The following is an 18,496-nucleotide window of genomic DNA, read 5'->3' as shown; positions in this document are numbered from 1 at the left end:
CATTTTCACTTTATGCACTTAAATACTGTTAATTTTTTTCCCCATAACCATGTGCTTCTGTAAATTCAAGTTTTAAAAAAACATTAATTGTCAAATAGAAACTATCTGAGATGCCATTTCCACCCTAATAAATCAGCAAAGCAGTCTGACAATGTATTCTGTTGAGAAGACTGTGGGAAAAGCAGGCACTTTCATAATTGCTAATGAGAATGGAAAATAGTGCAACCCAAATGCAAGGGAATGTGACAATATATAACAAAATTAAATATGTATTTTCTCTTTAATCCAGCAAACACTATTAGGAATCCATCCCAAAGATCACTGGGCAAACAAAAACAAAAAGCAAAATATAGGCACAAGTCTATTCACTTAAATACTTTTTACAGTAATAAAAAATTAGAAATAATCCAGATGATCATCTGTTAAACTAGCTGAATAAAATACAGTATATCCACACAGTGGAGTAATATACAATTGATCCTTGAACAACACAGGTTTTGAACTGCATGGGTTCACTTACACGTGTGTTATTTTTTTTCCAGTAGTAAATACACAGAACCATACTATTCACTGATAGTTGAATCTGAGAATGTAGAACTGAAAATATGGAAGAACCACAGATATGGAGGGCCAGCTATAAATTATATTCAGACTTTCCACTATGCAAAGGGTCAGTTCCCCTAATCCTCAAATTGTTCAAGAGTCAACTGTATAAATCATTTCCAGGATGTGAGAAAAAAATGCAAAGTAGGAAAAAATGCTAAGTAGGGGAAGGCATGTAAAATTTCTGTTTACATTAAATGGGGGATTAAAAAAAAATTTAATAAAAAATTAAAAGGGGACACATATACTTATAAACAACATGAGTACAAACATTTATAAACATTTTGTATAGTTTTTAAATAATAAAAACATTTTGAGCAGTTTTTAAATAATAAAAACAATCAAAAATTAAATTAGACAAAAGAATAAAACTGATGTGGTATAATTAATCAATGGTAATTTTTTAAATGAGATTGTAGTTATTTGTTTATTTGGCCTGTACCAGGTCTTCACTGAGGCATGCAGGATCTGGTTCCTGGACCAGGGATTGAAACCAGGCCCGCTACATTGGGAGTGTGGAGCCTTAGCCACTGAACTACCAGGGAAGTACTCAACAGTAATTTTATTTTTGATACTGTTAAAGTCCTAATTTATGTCATCTCTGATGCTATCATAGATTGCATGTTGTTAAATTTTGTTTGCTCTTTATTTTTGACTCTTGAACAACCCAGAGTTGGGACACAGACCCTTATGCTCAGTCAAAATCTATGTAAAACTTTTTAGGTACCCCATTGTATCCACGTTTCCACATCCCCAGATTCAACCAACTAAGGATGGTGTAGTAATTCAGTGTATATTTACTGAAAAAATATCCACATATAAGTGGACCTGTGCAGTTCAGACTCATGGTGTTCAAGGGTCTACTGTATTTGTTACTGGTATACAAAAATATAATTGAAGCTTGTACACTGACCCTGATTTAGAAGTCTTGACAACCTAACATACTGATTTTACAGTCAGCATGTACATTCTTTCAGATTTTCTACTTTTATAAACATACCATCTATAATGATCTATAATGATCTACGTTATCACTAAACCTAGTTAAGCATCCTAAATTAATGGCAACATATACTGCACCCTATTATCCGCTCCCTTTTACAACAAACTTTTATGCAAGAGATGTCTATACCCTTCCTAGTCAGTGTGGCCCTTGATCCCCAACATTAGCATCACCAAGGGTCTTGTCTGAAAAACAGAATTTCAAGTCCCATTCTATGCATACTAAACCCAGAATCTGCATTTTACCAAGATATCCAGCTGAGGTGTAAATGTGAAATGGAAGTCTGAGCAGTTCTGGTCTATACCAGCTGCTCCCAATCCCCTCTCCTGTTCTTTTTCTTATTCATTCTAAGTCAACTTTCAATGCTCTTAGGAAAGTCACCAACGACCTGCACAGTGATAAATTACACAATCTTATAACCTCATCCACTTTTATTACTTTAAAAAAACCTGTAATATTCTGGCAACCCTCACATTTATATCTACAGATATAAATCCAGACCTATCTTCTGCCTTCCAGGTTCTAATATCCAACTGCCTACTCAACTCCTCCAACGGATGTCTACTGGCATATTAAACCAAACATGTTCAGAACTGAACTCCTAATCTTCTCCCCAACTGTTCTTCCTCTCAGTCGTACCCATTTCAATAAAGAACAGCACAATCCTTCTAGACTCATTTGCTTTTCTCAAACCCCAGATCCAACCTATCAGCAAATCTTCTACCTTCTAAATATACCCAAAATCCAACCATGTCTCACCACCTGCGATACCACCACTTGTTATTCCTGTATCTCACTGCTGAAGACAACTGAAATCAATGACCCTTCTAAAACATTTAGTCAAATCATATCACTCCTCTCCTGAAAACTCACTAATGACTTCCCATCTCACTCAAAGGAAAATCCAACAAACTAGGGATAGGAACATATTCAACCTGATAAAAGCATTTACAAAAATTCACAGCTAACATTATTCTTAATGGTGAAGGACAAAATGGCTTCCCTCTAATATCAAGAATAGGCAAATCTATAGAGACAGAAAGTAGTTTAGTGGTTGTCTAGGCTGAAAGGGGAGGGGAAGGAAGGAGAAATAGAGAGTGACTGCTAATGGCTGCAGAGTTTATTGCTGGGATAATGTAAATGTACTAAAATTAAATTACGGTGATAGAATATACTAAAAAAATAAATCATATGCTTTAGGGACTTCCATGGCTGTCCAGTGGTTAAGACTCTGTGCTCCCAATGCAGGGGGCACTGGCTTAACCCCTGGTCGGGGAACTAAGATCCCGCATGCCACATGCCATGCAGCACAGCCAAAAGAAAGTAAAATAAATATATGCTTTAAATGGGTAAATTTTATGGTATGTTGATTAAATTTCACAAAAGCCACTAAAGTAATAAAATACAACAAATGACTTAACAGTATCAAGTTGAGCTTTTTAAACAGAACTTGTGTCTTTTTAACTGTATTTTAGAAAAAATTTAAAGTGAACATCACTGAAAGGAGTATCAAAAACTTAACAGCTGTTGCCCTACAGTGGCAGGATGATGACTCAGTTACTGTCATTCCAAAACTGTCATTGGTTTCTATTTGTAAACTCTCATTATTAGTTTATAATTGCAAAACTTATAAAAATGTCAGTACATACCCAGTAAGGTTAGGACAGCATTTCATCTCCAGGAGACCTGTCTGATCTAACGCACATGCATAGATATCAATAACATGACCAGTGGTAGCAGCACGACTAGCCAATGCTTCAAAATGCTACAACAGAATTTTTAAGATCAAATCAAAGCAATGTACAAACTTCATCATCCTATAACTCTTTCGCCATTAATAGATGAAGATGATCTAAGAAATGTTCAGAGTCCATAATAATTTAAATGTGATTTGTCCTAATTTAATTTTCTATAATGTCTCATAAAATAATACAATAAATTCTTGTAAGTCTGGCACTTTCACATTCTTTACTTTAACTGCTATTCTTTCTAAATAAACTCCTCAATCAAGTTAACCTTGAAGAAAAGCATAGTGAACATCTTGCTCTTCATATATAAAAATAATAGAAGAATCAACACAGAACTTTTTCTTGGCTAAATCTATACCCAGGTAATATCAAAAATAGACAATAACAAAAGCATTAAGATAAACAAATATAAAACTTTTTTTGCAGCTCTAAGAAATATTCCAAGCTCAAAAGGGAAATTAGGTGTCAGGAAAATAGTATCCATTAATAGTAACAAAAATTATCTGTTATTAACTACATACTAAAAATTGAACAATGACTACCAAAAAAAAAAATATGAGACAATACAGCACAACTAAGCTAAAATTGTAAACTTTAGAGAATTTTCTTAAAAGGGGGATGGTTGGGAATTAACAAGAAGAACCAATACAAGGGTGTCAAGAATCAAAAGTAGTAAAAATGTACTGACACAAACCCAGGTAAAATTGATGTTTCATGAACAGAGAACAACTCATGAAAAAATGATGGACTATTCAAATTATGAATAATATTCACATCTAAAGGGTAGCCTCTTGGAAATGAGAAAAAGGAAAATTTAAGAATTCTTCCTTATGGGAAAGACATTCTTTAACATGAATATTAAAAAGACACACAGGTTTTCTCCCAGGATTAATTTTTAAAGTGACACCTACTGGTATCTACTATCAAGTTTTTAATTAAAAAATTAAATTTAATTAAAAAATATTAAATTTTTAAAGTTATCAATACTTCGGTCACCTGATGTGAAGATCTGACTCATTAGAAAAGACCCTGATGCTGGGAAAGACTGAAGACAGGAGGAGAAGGGGACAACAGAGGATGAGATGGTCACATGGCATCACCGACTCAATGGACATGAGTTTGGGTAAACTCCAGGAGTTGGTGACAGAAAGGCAAGCCTGGTGTGCTACAGTCCATGGGGTCGCAAAGAGTCAGACACAACTGAGCAACTAAACAACAAAATTAAGTTTTTAAAATTTAAAACCAGAAAAAAAATACCCTAAGTTATCAAGGAAAAAAGGACTATTTCTCTAATTCTGAATGGCAGCTATAGGATCATCACAATATCAGATTTATCATCAAGTAATTACATTACTCCTGCTTCATCAAATGAATTTTTCTAACAAGGCAAAAAGACTTAAAAATCAAACTTACCTTAGTTCCCTTTTTGACATATTTGGCATTGTCTTTTTCAATGTCATGCCATGATCTTATGGGTATCTTCAATTCATCTCCAACCACCATTCCAGGCCCCTGAGTGGCTGGACCACCAATGAACATCATGATACGAGCACCAGTGTTGGGAAAAGTACACTATCAGGAAAAAGTAACCCATGAGAAGAGTTTAAAGGGAAACATATGGATATACATTTCTGATAGTGAATTTTGATATATTCTTTCTAAAAAATAGGAAAGCACACATATTTCAAAAATAATCAAATGTTTAAAACAAAATTTAAACACAAGATGTTAATATCTTTCTTTTGAAATTCTATTCTAATAGCCATGTTTTCCTAATTTTATCTTTTCTAATTTTAAAATTATCTATAAACCTGATCCCTATAAGCATTGTTGTTCCTCCTGCTTAACTAGTAATAGACAGGAAGGAGTACGGAAAGAAGAAGAAAATAGGGTACTCTATTTGTTTCACATTAATAATGAATAATACCATATTTAAAATGCTTTTATTTTTAATTTCTATAAGCAGTTATTGAATAAAAATGCAGAGTGCATTTTCATTACATTCAGAAAAGAATGTATCACTTCTCGGGCCTTTGGCTAAGATTAAGTGCAGAAAAGAATGTAAGTGATATAAACCTTAGTAATAATTTTAAAAATCACATACTTAACTAATCTAGGGGACAGCAAGGAAAACTGCCTTTTAATTTTCATTTTCATATATCCTTATATATTGTTTGAATGTTTTTATTAGGTATACTTATTACTTGTATAACTTTCTTAAACTAGATTAATAAATAAAAATACTCTTTTCATCCTGGGTATCATCTTGCTGATGTACCAGCAATCATGTAAAGCTGAAACATCAGTAAAGAAGAACAAATAAAAGTATACAAACCACACATCTTCATAACTAGAACACAAAAAACATTTAAACTTCGAATTACTTATAAGGAAAATAATAAACACGAAGTCCCAGTGAGCTATTTCCCATGCAAACCTTCTCACAGAGCAAGGGAAGTTTGGGGAAAAGTACAGGGAAGAAAGAGGAAGGGAGCTGGCAAGCAGCATAGAACAACTGCCGGATTCCAGTGAAAACTTAGAGGAAACGGAAGAAAAGCAAGAAAATACCCAAGAGCATAAAAACAAAATAAAGAAGAAAAGAGCAGAGACAAGGGGGTTGAAATGGAAAACAAGCAAAGACCCAATTTATGTGTAGCTGGAGTTCTTAAAGAAGATAAAACAATGAAAAAAACTAACACTTAAAACTATGATACAAGAAAATTTTATAGAAACAAAAGATTTGAATACACATATAAAAAAGGGTCACCAGACACTAGAAAAAATTTACCCACAAGACACTCTACTAATGTTATTAAGATAGTAAAGATAAATTCCTCAAGACCTCCAAGCAAAATGATCAAATAATTTCCATGGGCAAGAGAATTAGACTGGCATCAGTCTTCTCAAAATCATCAAAGCAAGAAAACAATGGAGCATCATTTTCAAAAACTACCAAAAAGAAAGTGAGAACCAAGGCTTTTTGTATCTTGCCAAGTTATCCTTCAACTATAAAAAAGCCACAAAAAAAGTGTTTAAACATTAGACAGCTTATGAAATTCTGTTCCCTTACATTTTCTTAAGAAATTTACTAGAAGACAAATTTCATACAACAAAGGGACTGACACTACTCTGAATATATAGTTTTGTACAACTTTGATTTGGAAGCATGTTAATGTTTCACTATACATATACACACATGCAAAACAAGAATGGGATTTTTAAAAAAGAAATGCACACAATGTGCAACAAATGAAAAACATAACCACACAAGGCGGGGGAGGGTGTGGATAACTAACCCAGTTCACTTTTGAGTATAGTATATTTTGTTTCATATATTTTCAGAATGTTAAATAAACATTGAGCCCTAACTTCTAGGCTTTTTTCACAGAGGTCTGAGCTAAAAATTCTAAAACTAGTCTATGTGTATTCTAGGACTGAGCAAATAAGTAAATATATTTTGAATAGTCACAGCCAGCTTCTCACGGTCAAAGAAGGAGTTACAAATATTCAAAGGGGAATGGATAGAATAAACCCTGTGGTACTGAATCGGAATTAGATATAGCTGAAAGAACTCCTGGTTTTTAATATATATAGTGTTTACGGTTTTAATAGAGATAGACATAGATGTCTGCAGGGGAATGTAGATGTATGTGTACACATATGCACACATACACTTAATTATATGGGTATGTGTGTATGTATATAAATACATAGATATATAGAGAGAGGGAAACATATATATATATATATATATATACACATTTTTCTTCTTCTTATATATATCTATTTCTCAGTTCTATTCACTAGGACATAAAAGCAATGATATTCTAGTAAAAGTGAGTACATGAACCATCAGTTCAGTCACTCAGTTGTGTCGGACTCTTTGCGACCCCATAGACTGCAACACGCCAGATTCCCTGTCCATCACCAACTCCTGGAGATTGCTCAAACTCATGTCCATCAAGCTGGTGATGCGATCCAACCATCCACCCTCTGTCGTCCCCTTCTCCTCCTGTCTTCAATCTTTCCCAGCATTAGGGTCTTTCCCAATGAATCAGTTCTTTGCATCAGGTGGCCAAAGTAAGGGAGCTTCAGCTCAGTCCTTCCAATGAATATTCAGGACTGATTTCCTGTAGGATGGACTGGTTGGATCTCCTTGTAGTCGAAGGGGCTCTCAAGAGTCTTCTCCAACACCACAGTTCAAAAGCATCAATTCTTCGGCACTCAGCTTTCTTTATAGTCCAACTCTCACATCCATACGTGACTACTGGAAGAACCATAGCTTTGACTAGACGGACCTTTGTTGGCAAAGTAATGTCTCTGCTTTTTGATATGCTGTCTAGACTGGTCATAGCTTTTCTTCCAAGGAGCAAGTGTCTTTTAATTTCATAGCTGCAGTCGCCATGTGCAGTGATTTTGGAGCCTCAAAAAATAAAATCTCTCACTGTTTCTATTGTTTCCCCATCTATTTGCCATGAAGTGATGGGATCAGATGCTATGATCTTAGTTTTCTGAATGTTGAGTTTTAAGCCAACTTTTTCACTCTCCTCTTTCACTTTCATCAAGAGGCTCTTTAGTTATTCTTCACTTTCTGCCATAAGGGTGGTGTCATCTGCATATCTGAGGTTATTTATATTTCTCCCGGCAATCTTGATTCCAGCTTGTGCTTTATCCGGCCCAGCGTTTCTCATGATGTACTCTGCATATAAGTTAAATAAGCAGGGTGACAATATACAGCCTTGACGTACTCCTTTCCCAATTTGGAAGCAGTCTGTTATTTCATGTCTGGTTCTAACTGTTGCTTCTTGACTTGCATACAGACTTCTCAGGAGGCAGGTAAGGTGGTCTGGTATTCCCATCTCTTTAAGAATTTTCCACAATTTGTTGTGATCCACACAGTCAAAGGCTTTGGCATAGTCAATAAAGCAGAAGTAGAAGCATGGTTATGTTCTAAAAGAAACAAAGCTAAATGAAACCAGGGCTTCTAAATGGCTGATTTCATGTCCAGGGCAGGGAGCATGTAAGATGAGCCTTGAACATCTTACTATACTAGAAAGCAAGTAAATGTATGAAAAATGATGAGGACATATAATAAGGACCCAGGAGCCAGCTTGAAAGGGCTCCCATTGCCCAAATCTGGACAATTTGAGTATCAAAATAAATAATGACAGTAAAGGAATATAATCCATTGGATGAAATAAGAATTCACACTGATACAATCATATAAATGAAGAATGGAACACTCTTCCTCAAGTAGAAAGTCAATAAATGTAGAAGAAATGATGGAATTAGAAATTCACTATTTAAAACCCATTATAATAATAATTAATCAAGCAAGAATCATGATTGGATGCTAAAACTATTGGGTAAAAGTTTGATGAGTACACAAGGAATCTCCCCATTAGATACTTACAGTGGGAAAAATATAACACTACAGTGAAGAAACCTGGTAGAAACCCCTTCGACCAAGTGATCAAAGCTAAGTAAATCAACAGTAATAAAATAAGTTAACGTAACGTCATGGACTTCCTGAGATGCTGCACTAAGCAGATAGCAAATCAGTATTTGCATATTTTTTGCAATATTCCTGCCAAAAGTGCAAAAGCTCAATCTACTCATGAGAAAAGATCAGATAACCCCAAATTAAAAGTCATTCTATAGAATAACTAGCCTAAACTAACACAATATTGTAAAGCCATTGTCCTACAATTAAAAATTTCAAAATTAAAATTAAAAAAAAATAACTAGACTATACTCTTAAAAAAATATTAATGTCACAAAACACAAAGAAAAACTGAGGAACTATTAGAATAAAGGACACTAAAGAGACACAACAACTAAATACAATACAGAGTATTATTAGGATAACTGGTGAAATCTGAATAAAGTTTAAAGATTTGGAAAACAGTGTTCTATCAATGTTAATCTCATGACTGTTAAATGAACTGCATTATAAAAGGAATTTCTTGTGTAATTAAGAAATACACACTAAAGTACTTAGAAGTAAAGGGACATATTCGTAACTGACTTTCAAACGGTTTCACCACCTATATAAATATCTAGAGAGAAAAGGACAAATCAAATGTAATAAATGTTAACATTTGAGGAATTTGGGTAAAAGATATAAAGGAATTCTTTGAACGATTTTCATGATTTTTCCATATGTTTGGAATTATGTCAAACTAGAAAGTTAAAAGAAAAAAACCCTGAAAGTAACAGATTATAACTCATACAAAACAGGAAACCATCAATCCACAGTGATATTAATAAATAAATGAATAAATTGAAAGTTTGATGAGGAATGGGAAATTTTCATGGTTTTTAAAGATCCTCACCATCTAATGTTTATTAATCATAAAGGGAAGAGAAATAAGAGTAATTTTACAGTGGAGACTCCTGGAAGACACATTTTAATGAATGATCAAAGTGATCATAATCAATAATGGGGCAAATGAAAATCATGTGTCACCCGATAGGCTATAAAAAGAACAGAGCATTACTTCTGTGATCTTCCTGCCAATGATGCAAGACCTCAACCTAATTGTGAGGCTACCATCAAGACAAACCTAATTTGAGAGACATTCTATCCACTGGCCTGAATCTTCCAAAGTGCCAAGGTCATGAAAGTAAAAGAAGGCTGAGGAAATGTACCCTAGTGAAGGAGACTAAACAGACATCATCACTGCATGTGCGTGCATGTGCTGAGTCGCTTCAGTCATGTCCAACTCTTTATGACCCCATGCATTACAGCCCACCAGGCTCCTCTATCCACGGAATTCTCCAGGCAAGAATACTGGAGTGGGTTGCCATGCCCTTCTCCAGGGATCTCCCCAACCCAGGGATCGAACCTGCATCTCTTATGTCCTGTGCACTGGCAAGCAGGTTCTTTATCACTAGTGTCACTTGGGAAGCCCAATCACTACATGCCTCTGAATTAAATCTTTCAAGTAAAAAAATTATTGAGATAATCAGTGAAACTTGAATGAGTTCTGAGAATGAGATGGTAGTAATAGATCAGTGTTATGTATTGTATAATTCAATGGACACGAATTTGAGCAAACTCTTGGAAATAGTAAAGAACAGGGAAGCCTGGTGTGCTGCAGTCCATGGGGTCACAAAGAGTCAGATGCAACTTAGCAACTGAACAACAACACAACAATACATCAGCGTTTGGTATTGTATAAAACATCAGTGTATATATATATCACATTTTTTAAAACCTGATTTTAAAAGCTGTATTGTGGTTATGTAGGAGAATATCTTAGTTTATAGGAAATACAACTAAAGTATTCAAGGAGTTGGGAACATCACTTAATCACAAATAGTTCAGAGAAAAAAGTCCTTTGCAACTTTTCTATAAACTTAATGGCATTTCAAACTTTAAAAAAAAACTTTTTTTTTTACAAAGACTCTTCTAATTATTGATACAAAGCTAAGATATGTCAAGTTTAAAATTTTCAAATTCTATTTCGCAAAATTCTCCTTATCCCACCACTCTTAACATCTGGTAAACATCATTCCAGAAGCTTCTCTACACACCAAAGGATATACCACAGATCAAACTTGAAATAAAACCATGTATGTGCTATCCTGTGACCTGATTTTTCCACCCAGCATCATCTTATGCATAGCAGTCCATACATACATGTACACATTTACATTCCAAAATAAAGTTACTGTCACTACCTCAAGGAGTCCTACAGCTATGGAAAGTGCCACCCCAGAGGAGCGCAAAGGTCTCTTTCCCTGCGGTACAGGCCATGGGTCCCGCTGCAGTTCTCCCAGCAGGTCTGTGAGATTCATGTCTATCTTCTGTACTGGTTGCAAGAATCTGCAAAACAAAATAAAATAAAAAGCCATTGATAAATGTTTGTGGGTGAAGGTTTAAGAAACAAATTGTCCACTTTCTTAAAAATAGAGAAAAAGAAGCTGAATACAGGGCAGACCAAACGGTTCTCAAACTTCTGTGTATATAAGAATTGGTGAGAGGGTTTGCACTGACATAGATTGCTGGTTCCAGGGTTTTGTTTCAGTAGGTCTGGGGTGGTGACCAAGAATTTGCATTTCAAGTAAGTTCCTAAGTGATGCTCTCTACTGCTGAGGAACTCAGTGAATACAATTACTGTAAAGAAAACACTCAAACCAAGTATTACTTTGGGACTGTATCTTCCGTTTACCAATCTAGTAAGTTTTAGAGTTACTGGATTAATTATGAGAAGATACATCGACTCAATTTTACTAATACCACCTCTGATTAGTAAGTTTAGCAGAAAAAGCCACCCACAAAGCTAAGAAGGCAAAATAAAAAGCTTATGGGGACCTATTTTTGCTTGGCTGCCCTCAAGCACAAAAATTAAGTTTTTTGAACTTAAAAACAGAAAATCAGGAATATATCAAAACTATATTCCAGGGGCTTTCCTGGTGTCTCAGTGGTAAAGAATCTGCCTGCCAATGCAGGAGACACAGGTTTGATCCCGGATCCAGGAAGATCCCACATGCCCCACATAAATCAAAAAAATACATATATACTCCAATATTAAAAAAAATTTTTAAAGACTATATCAAAACTAAAGTAACTCCTTACACTGTAATGATGAAAAACCAACAATTTCAGCAATGTGATGTTACCTCAACTCTTTAAAGAGTATACTAACTCAGTATTTATATTCCTAAAAATATTTAACAGTATGGTATCACTGAAGGCCTGTGTTCAAGTTAAGGGTGAAGACAGATGTATCAACTGTAAAACTGTGAGTTTTTTGCCATATTTATTACCTATTGGAAGGAGGTGGCTGCTGTACCTGAGGACCACGTGTTGCTTGAGTAACTGGTACTTTAGAGAGCCCCAGCATTTCCTGTAAAGAGATTATTTCTGTCATGTCCGTTTAATTACTCCTACAAAGATGTATTAACTATTTATGGCATGGAAGGTGCTTCCATAGGCATTAGAAACACAAAAATAAAGAACACAAAATTTCTTCCCTTGAAAGCAAAAGTTCCAGTTGGGGAGACTGTCAGGTAAATAGTGATACAATGAAATAAACATCATAAGAAAGCAAAGTACAAAGTGCTATGTAAGCAAAGAAGGGGGAAACTAGCTCATAATACTTCATTTCTAATTAATAGTCAAAATAAATTACTGTATAACTTGAATGTCTGTATTCTTAACTTGTATTCATTTATTCCTTTCAGCAGCTATATAGTTCAAGTATCTGTTATGAGCCAGGTATGTAATGGTGAAAAATATAAATAGTCCCCGACTGTATGGAAATTTAAATCTGGTGAAACCAACAAAAGTTAAAGCATTAGCTAAATAAGTGTAATAATAAATATGATGGAGTGATAATAAGGAATTGTATAAACGGGGGTTATAAAGTAATAAACATCTTGCATGCCTATGCTTTTAATTCTCTGACCTATATGAACATTCTCTGCCCTCTCAACTATCTTCCAATTGATGAACATATTCATTTAAAGTAATATGAATACCTCTCATGATATATCAAAATATCTAGACAGAAAAAGATTTTGAAAAATATACCAAGCTAATCCTAGTACATTGCACATAATTCCCTGCCTTGGAAGACAAGGCTTTAATTTGCTCCAAAGACAAAAATATCCCAGTGTATGGAAAAATATACATATTCATGGTTCACCTATTAACTCTTGAGCCTTAAAATATCTCCCCTTGCCAAACACAAAGTGTTTAGTTCCTAAGTGACATGCGAAGAAACAAAAGCTAAAACTGGGTGGTTGCCTTCTCTCAGTCTTCAGCATGACTCTTCTACAAGCCTACAAAAATCTTTAGTAAAATAGCTTCAGTTTCACTCTAAGTTTCACAGATACCTCAAAAGTGAAGGGTCTTCAATCTCTCTGATTACAGTGTAAGGTAAACAAAAGAAAGCTAAAGCCAACACTAAATTTAAAGGCTTTGTTATAACACAACTATATTAGTCATTCATAATATTTTCTGGAAACATATATCTAGAAGGCATTTTTAGACATATATAGAGTGATATGCAGAGACAGGTAAACTACCATTCTTGCTGTTTACCTGCAGTTGTTTGGCAGACAGATCTTTTGTTCCTCTGAAGACATAGCTTTTTGAAATGCCCTCACATCCAAGCTCATGAACCTGCACCATTCTCCCAAAAGTAATTAAGCCAACCAAAGCTGTGGGTGGTAAAAGGCTTAGTGACATCTGCATAGATTCTTTCAGGGCTTGTAAATCTTCATCTTCCATGCAAGTATCAACCACATAGAGGAATATCAAAGGCATCTGAGGACCACGCTTTTAAAAAATATTGTGATAAAAAGAAATGTTGTTTTAAAAGTGTAACACTTCAGCTCAATACATAGGATAATCAATAGAGAACTAATTAAATAATTTATTATATGTTTAACAATGGAATTCTAATAAAGCCATTTTACAAATAAAACAGATCATATATCCAATACATCATCAACTGAAAAATTAAGTTTATGAACATTAGTTATGTTACACGAAGGGGATTTTCACTTTCAATTTTACTTAACTGCATGAAGTTTCATTTCGTACAACAAGCATTTCTTCTAAAATAAGAAAACAGTAACTTTAAAGCTTAAAAGAAAATTAGGTGATTTTTATAAAATAATTATCTAATCTGAATTGCATTGTAAGGGAACTAGAAACTAGTCGGAGTGGACAAATTATTGACAGACTCAAGTTGAGTCATATTCTGCTTTCTCTACAACATTCATAAAAAGATATTACCTTCATACTTAAGTATTAAAATAAACTATGTAAAGCTGTTCAGAAAGGGAAGAAAAATTATTTTCTTAAAAAGAACCAATTCGAGAGTAATTTCATTATTAGACTTGGGGAATATATCATTAGGCTCCAGTATCCTATTGACCAAGTATCTGTAACTAACCTTCCAACTACAAAGCAAAATTGATACTTTACTATTTATTGACCTACTCAATATAGCAAATCAAACCTCCCCACCGAAAATCCTGGCCACCTTTCAAATAACCACAATAGAAATTACCTTGCTCAAACTGACCTTGACAGTTCTTACCTTTGAAATGCTCAATCAGTTCAATGTGAGAATGAAGAATGATGCCTTTTAAGTCAGCTCAATTGAATAATTATTTTGTTATAAAGTACTGCTAAATTACTGGATATTTTAAACTTCCTTAAAGAGTTATTCTTATGTTCTTACCAGAACTACATATTCAATGCTAGAAAACTGAGGTAAAAGTTCAGCAGGCTGATTCAGTTCAGATATACCAGCATAAGTCGGTGGAAACTACAGGTAGAAAAAAGCAAAATATTTTAGCAAATTATTACCAAGTAATGAAATTTTAAACTGAACAGAATTATTTCTTGATCATTTAATTACTTAAAAATAGATACTTTAATCACTTATTTATTTAATCCTATAAAAAATTAATCTTTATTTTTAAATATGTATTTTCCTACATATATAGACCAGTATTAGTATTACAGCATTAACATCTACATTGGGGGCTTCCTTACCTGATTCCTTTGATAACAAAAGTTGCAAGCCCAGAGTTTTGCTCGATAATCCACTTGACTGTTTTAAGAAAAGATACAATAGCTTATGATTCAGCTAAACTGTGCAGTAATTCCAATTTCAATAAAATTAACTTCTTTCTGAAAATGAATTAATTCAAATTGACAGTGAAAGCAATCTTTAAAAACCATGTATTTTTAGGTGCTGCCAATATTTAATTCATAATTTTAACACATACAAGCTCACCAAAATGAATATATTATAACTTTTAATATACAGCAAATACCAACAGTAAATTAGGATAATCCTATTTTTTTTCTCCAAGTGACTCAGTAACTTCTAAACTCAGCTCTAGAAAACTCATATTCAATAAAAATATATAGTTATTGAATGCCGTTATTCTAGGTGCTGATGATAAAGACGTAAATGAGATCAAAGGTCCCTATTATCATAAAGTTTATATTCTAAAAGTGAAAGACAGTAAACAATAAATGCATAAATGCAGAAAATACTTTTAGATAGTGATAATAAAAACTGAAAATAACAAAGCAAGACATGAGGATATATTTGGGAGGGCAACTTTAAAGGAAAGCCTTCATTAATAAACAACTAAAATGTAACTGAAGTGAAAAGAAATCAGTTACAGGAAAATCTGGGGGCAAAGCAATCCAGGCAGCATGTATAGCTACTGTACAAAGTCTGTGGTAGAAATAAGTTAGGTATATCCAAGAATAGAAAGAAGATAAGGTGTAATGTAGGTGAAAATGAAGAAAATGGATGATACTGATGAAGGCAAAAATATACACAGGCTAGATTATATAGAGCTTTACAGGTCTTGATAAGGGGTTTGGATTTTTCATTCTAAGTGTAATTCTCCACTCTTCTGGGTGGAGAAGAGGCTACTGAAAGGCAAGAATGGAAACAGGAAGACCAGTTAGGAGGATAATGAGACCACCCAAGAAAAGATTACCATCTTTTGAAGCACCATGTACTAGCAGAGAATGAGAGTAAGAGACAGGATCAGTAATGTTCTCAAGACAGAATTCACCAGGTTTGCCAGTGGATTGAATAGAAAGAGAGGGAGTAGAAAGAGAAATAAAGGGTGATTCTTCAGAGTCTGGCTTATAAAACAAGAAATCATAACATTTTTGAAACACCATACCACTCAATTATAACTTTTCAAATGACACAAAATGAGGTGATAGCCAGCATCAGTATCTAGAGACTAATGATACAATCTAACGATTTAGATACTGACAATTTTACATTTGGTTTCTTTTTAACTCACTACAACTAGTATGAGTCTAAAATTTTATAGCTCTTTGGTTCTACTTTAATTTGAAAAAATAACTATAAACAAAAACATTTAATGTAAATGAACAAGAAAGAAACTACATTTTTAAATCATAAGGACCCTTTAGTGTTTTCCATATACTTTAATTACCATAAAGGATTCAAAACTGCACGGCAAGTTGTCCTACTACAGAGAACAGGTTCATATTGAATGGGTGGCAAATCTGGTCTCTCTTTCAGTGGTGTAAATAAGGCTGCTACTGGAACAACCATTCTTGTAGCTTCCAATCGACTCGATGGCCAAACATTCCAACTAAATCGGACTCCATCTCGTTCTTCATTTTGTTGGATGAATTCCAAATAGGTTGTCATTGTAGAGCTTGATTATGATTTCTGTAACAAAAGTAAAAGATATTTTTAAATCCTATTAAGAAAATTCAAAATAAGTATGTTTTTCCCAGTTCCACTGATATTCATCCATTAGAAATCATAAACGAAAGAAAATATTTATCTCAGAAAAAAATTAGCGAGTGAACAATGACCTCAATTATAACAAAATAATGAATGGCTCTACAGAACCCAAAGCTCATTAGGCTCCAAAAGAGGTATTTTATCCTTTTTCATTCCCTCTTGAAAAAAACTACAGAAAAAATAATAAATGATAAAATTGATGTCCTATTAAGTCAAAAATGGGGAAAATCCAGGTCCTAAGTTTTCTGTATCAGCCTGGTGAGTTACATCGTTCTAATAAACAGATTGTCAAAAACATTAAATTCTAAAATTCATGCTTTTCTATCCAGAAGGTAGTAAGCGTCCACTAAACTTGCTAAAGATAATGCTTAAGAGTACACAACAAAAAGATTTTTCTAAAACGAGGTACTTCTATTTTATACAGGTAATTTTTTATCATGCTAATACAGGACATTTGAGGAACAAGAAATAAATGCATGATAAGCGTGTTCCATATGATGCATACATCATTTTCTTCTTTTGCAGAAACTTAATTCAGAATACTTCTAACATTCCAACTTATGAGAGCATTTTAAACTCTAATTTGAGATGTATAATTTCAATATAATCATTTAAACTTATTACCAGAACAGGGAGATGCCATTCTGGTTAGGGCCCAGTATCAAAAGACTCATCTTGTTAATCTTTAACTGCTTGACTAGGACGCCAGCTCTCCCTACCTAGGCAACAAGTCTATCTTATGCTCTCCAACTGCAGCAGTGGTTAGTGATGGAGGGAAATTATATAATTTAAAGGTCTAAGAAGATAGAATTTTAAGTACTATCTGGCTGGCTAAAAGATTTGTAGGAGGGATGAATGGCATCGAGAAGTGAAGAATTATGAAGGCAGGGTACCAACAGAGCCAGCATGGATGCTGAAGTTGCTAAGAACAATGATGGGATCAGGAACTGATTCTAAAATATAAGTGAGGGAAGAAAAGGTATTATTAGATATAACAGTTTTCAGAAAAATGCTCAAATTTATTTTGATAATAAAATTACAGAAACTGATGCTTAACAAATCTAAGTTATCTTAAACGGTTAAGAACTTTCCCTTCTTTAAAAGAAATATGAATGTTATTAGTCAATTATATCCTAATTGAAAATATAATAAGAAAATAAAAATTAGACACTGTATTTCCTATCAGAATTTGAGAGACAACTAGGAAATTTTATACTAAGCAAAAGCAATCATGGATTTTTCAAAGATTGACAAAGGGTAGGGAGAAATCCTAAGATAACTAGATTTTTTAGAAAAGATTATTTTAAAGCTAAATATAGGAGATGGCTTTGAAAAAATATAAGCATTCGAGAAAAAGTGGCTGTTGAAAGACAATGATAAAACAAAGGTCAAGGATAATCAGAGGGGAGTTAGAAGATGCCAACCTCAGTTTTAGCATAGGAAACAATAAGAGTTTTCCAACTACATGTTTATGTGAGGCCAGATTTCCTTCATACGATTCAACCAGACAACATATCAAAACAGACAGCAAGTAGATCCGAAAATTCACCTGTCTTCTATTAAGCCCGGCTCAGCTGGTAAAGAATCCGCCTGCAATGCAGGAGACCTGGGTTCGACCCCTGGGTTGGGAAGATCCCCTGCAGAAGGGAAAGGCTACCCACTTCGGTATTCTGGCCTGGAGAATTCCATGGACTGTATAGTCCATGGAGTCCCAAAGGGTAGGACGTGACTGAGCTACTTTTTTTTTTCTTTTCTTTTCTTCTGGATCCTCAATAATGTTTAAGAGTATAAAGAGGTCCTGAGAATCACCTCCTTAGGACTCTAGGGCTTAATTTAAAAGCACGGAAGCTGGTAGAGGA

General features: G+C 34.1%; 1 protein-coding gene across 5 annotated transcripts in view; it reads right to left on the bottom strand.

Moving 5' to 3' along the window:
* Positions 1-18,496, bottom strand: part of SEC23A (SEC23 homolog A, COPII component) — a 60,200-nt gene that overhangs the window by 39,667 nt on the left and 2,037 nt on the right. For 4 of the 5 annotated variants that reach the window (XM_081547813.1, XM_081547815.1, XM_081547814.1 and 1 more), the window contains exons 2-9: positions 16,318-16,559; positions 14,876-14,933; positions 14,559-14,645; positions 13,409-13,645; positions 12,130-12,209; positions 11,041-11,185; positions 4,768-4,926; positions 3,256-3,371 (exon numbers count right to left, since the gene is read on the bottom strand). In XM_081547813.1, the coding sequence (XP_081403939.1) occupies positions 3,256-3,371; positions 4,768-4,926; positions 11,041-11,185; positions 12,130-12,209; positions 13,409-13,645; positions 14,559-14,645; positions 14,876-14,933; positions 16,318-16,538 (1,103 nt within the window). In that variant the 5' untranslated portion in view covers positions 16,539-16,559. Of the gene's footprint in view, positions 1-3,255; positions 3,372-4,767; positions 4,927-11,040; positions 11,186-12,129; positions 12,210-13,408; positions 13,646-14,558; positions 14,706-14,875; positions 14,934-16,205; positions 16,560-18,496 lie in introns of all 5 variants that reach the window. The other variant, XM_081547817.1, reaches the window with a different exon arrangement.

Source organism: Giraffa tippelskirchi, chromosome 12, assembly GCF_054371585.1.
Source record: "Giraffa tippelskirchi isolate mGirTip1 chromosome 12, T2T-mGirTip1v1.2.pri, whole genome shotgun sequence".
Lineage (NCBI taxonomy): Eukaryota > Metazoa > Chordata > Mammalia > Artiodactyla > Giraffidae > Giraffa > Giraffa tippelskirchi.
Note: the sequence above shows the minus strand (reverse complement) of the source record. Positions and strands in the feature narration are given on the sequence as shown.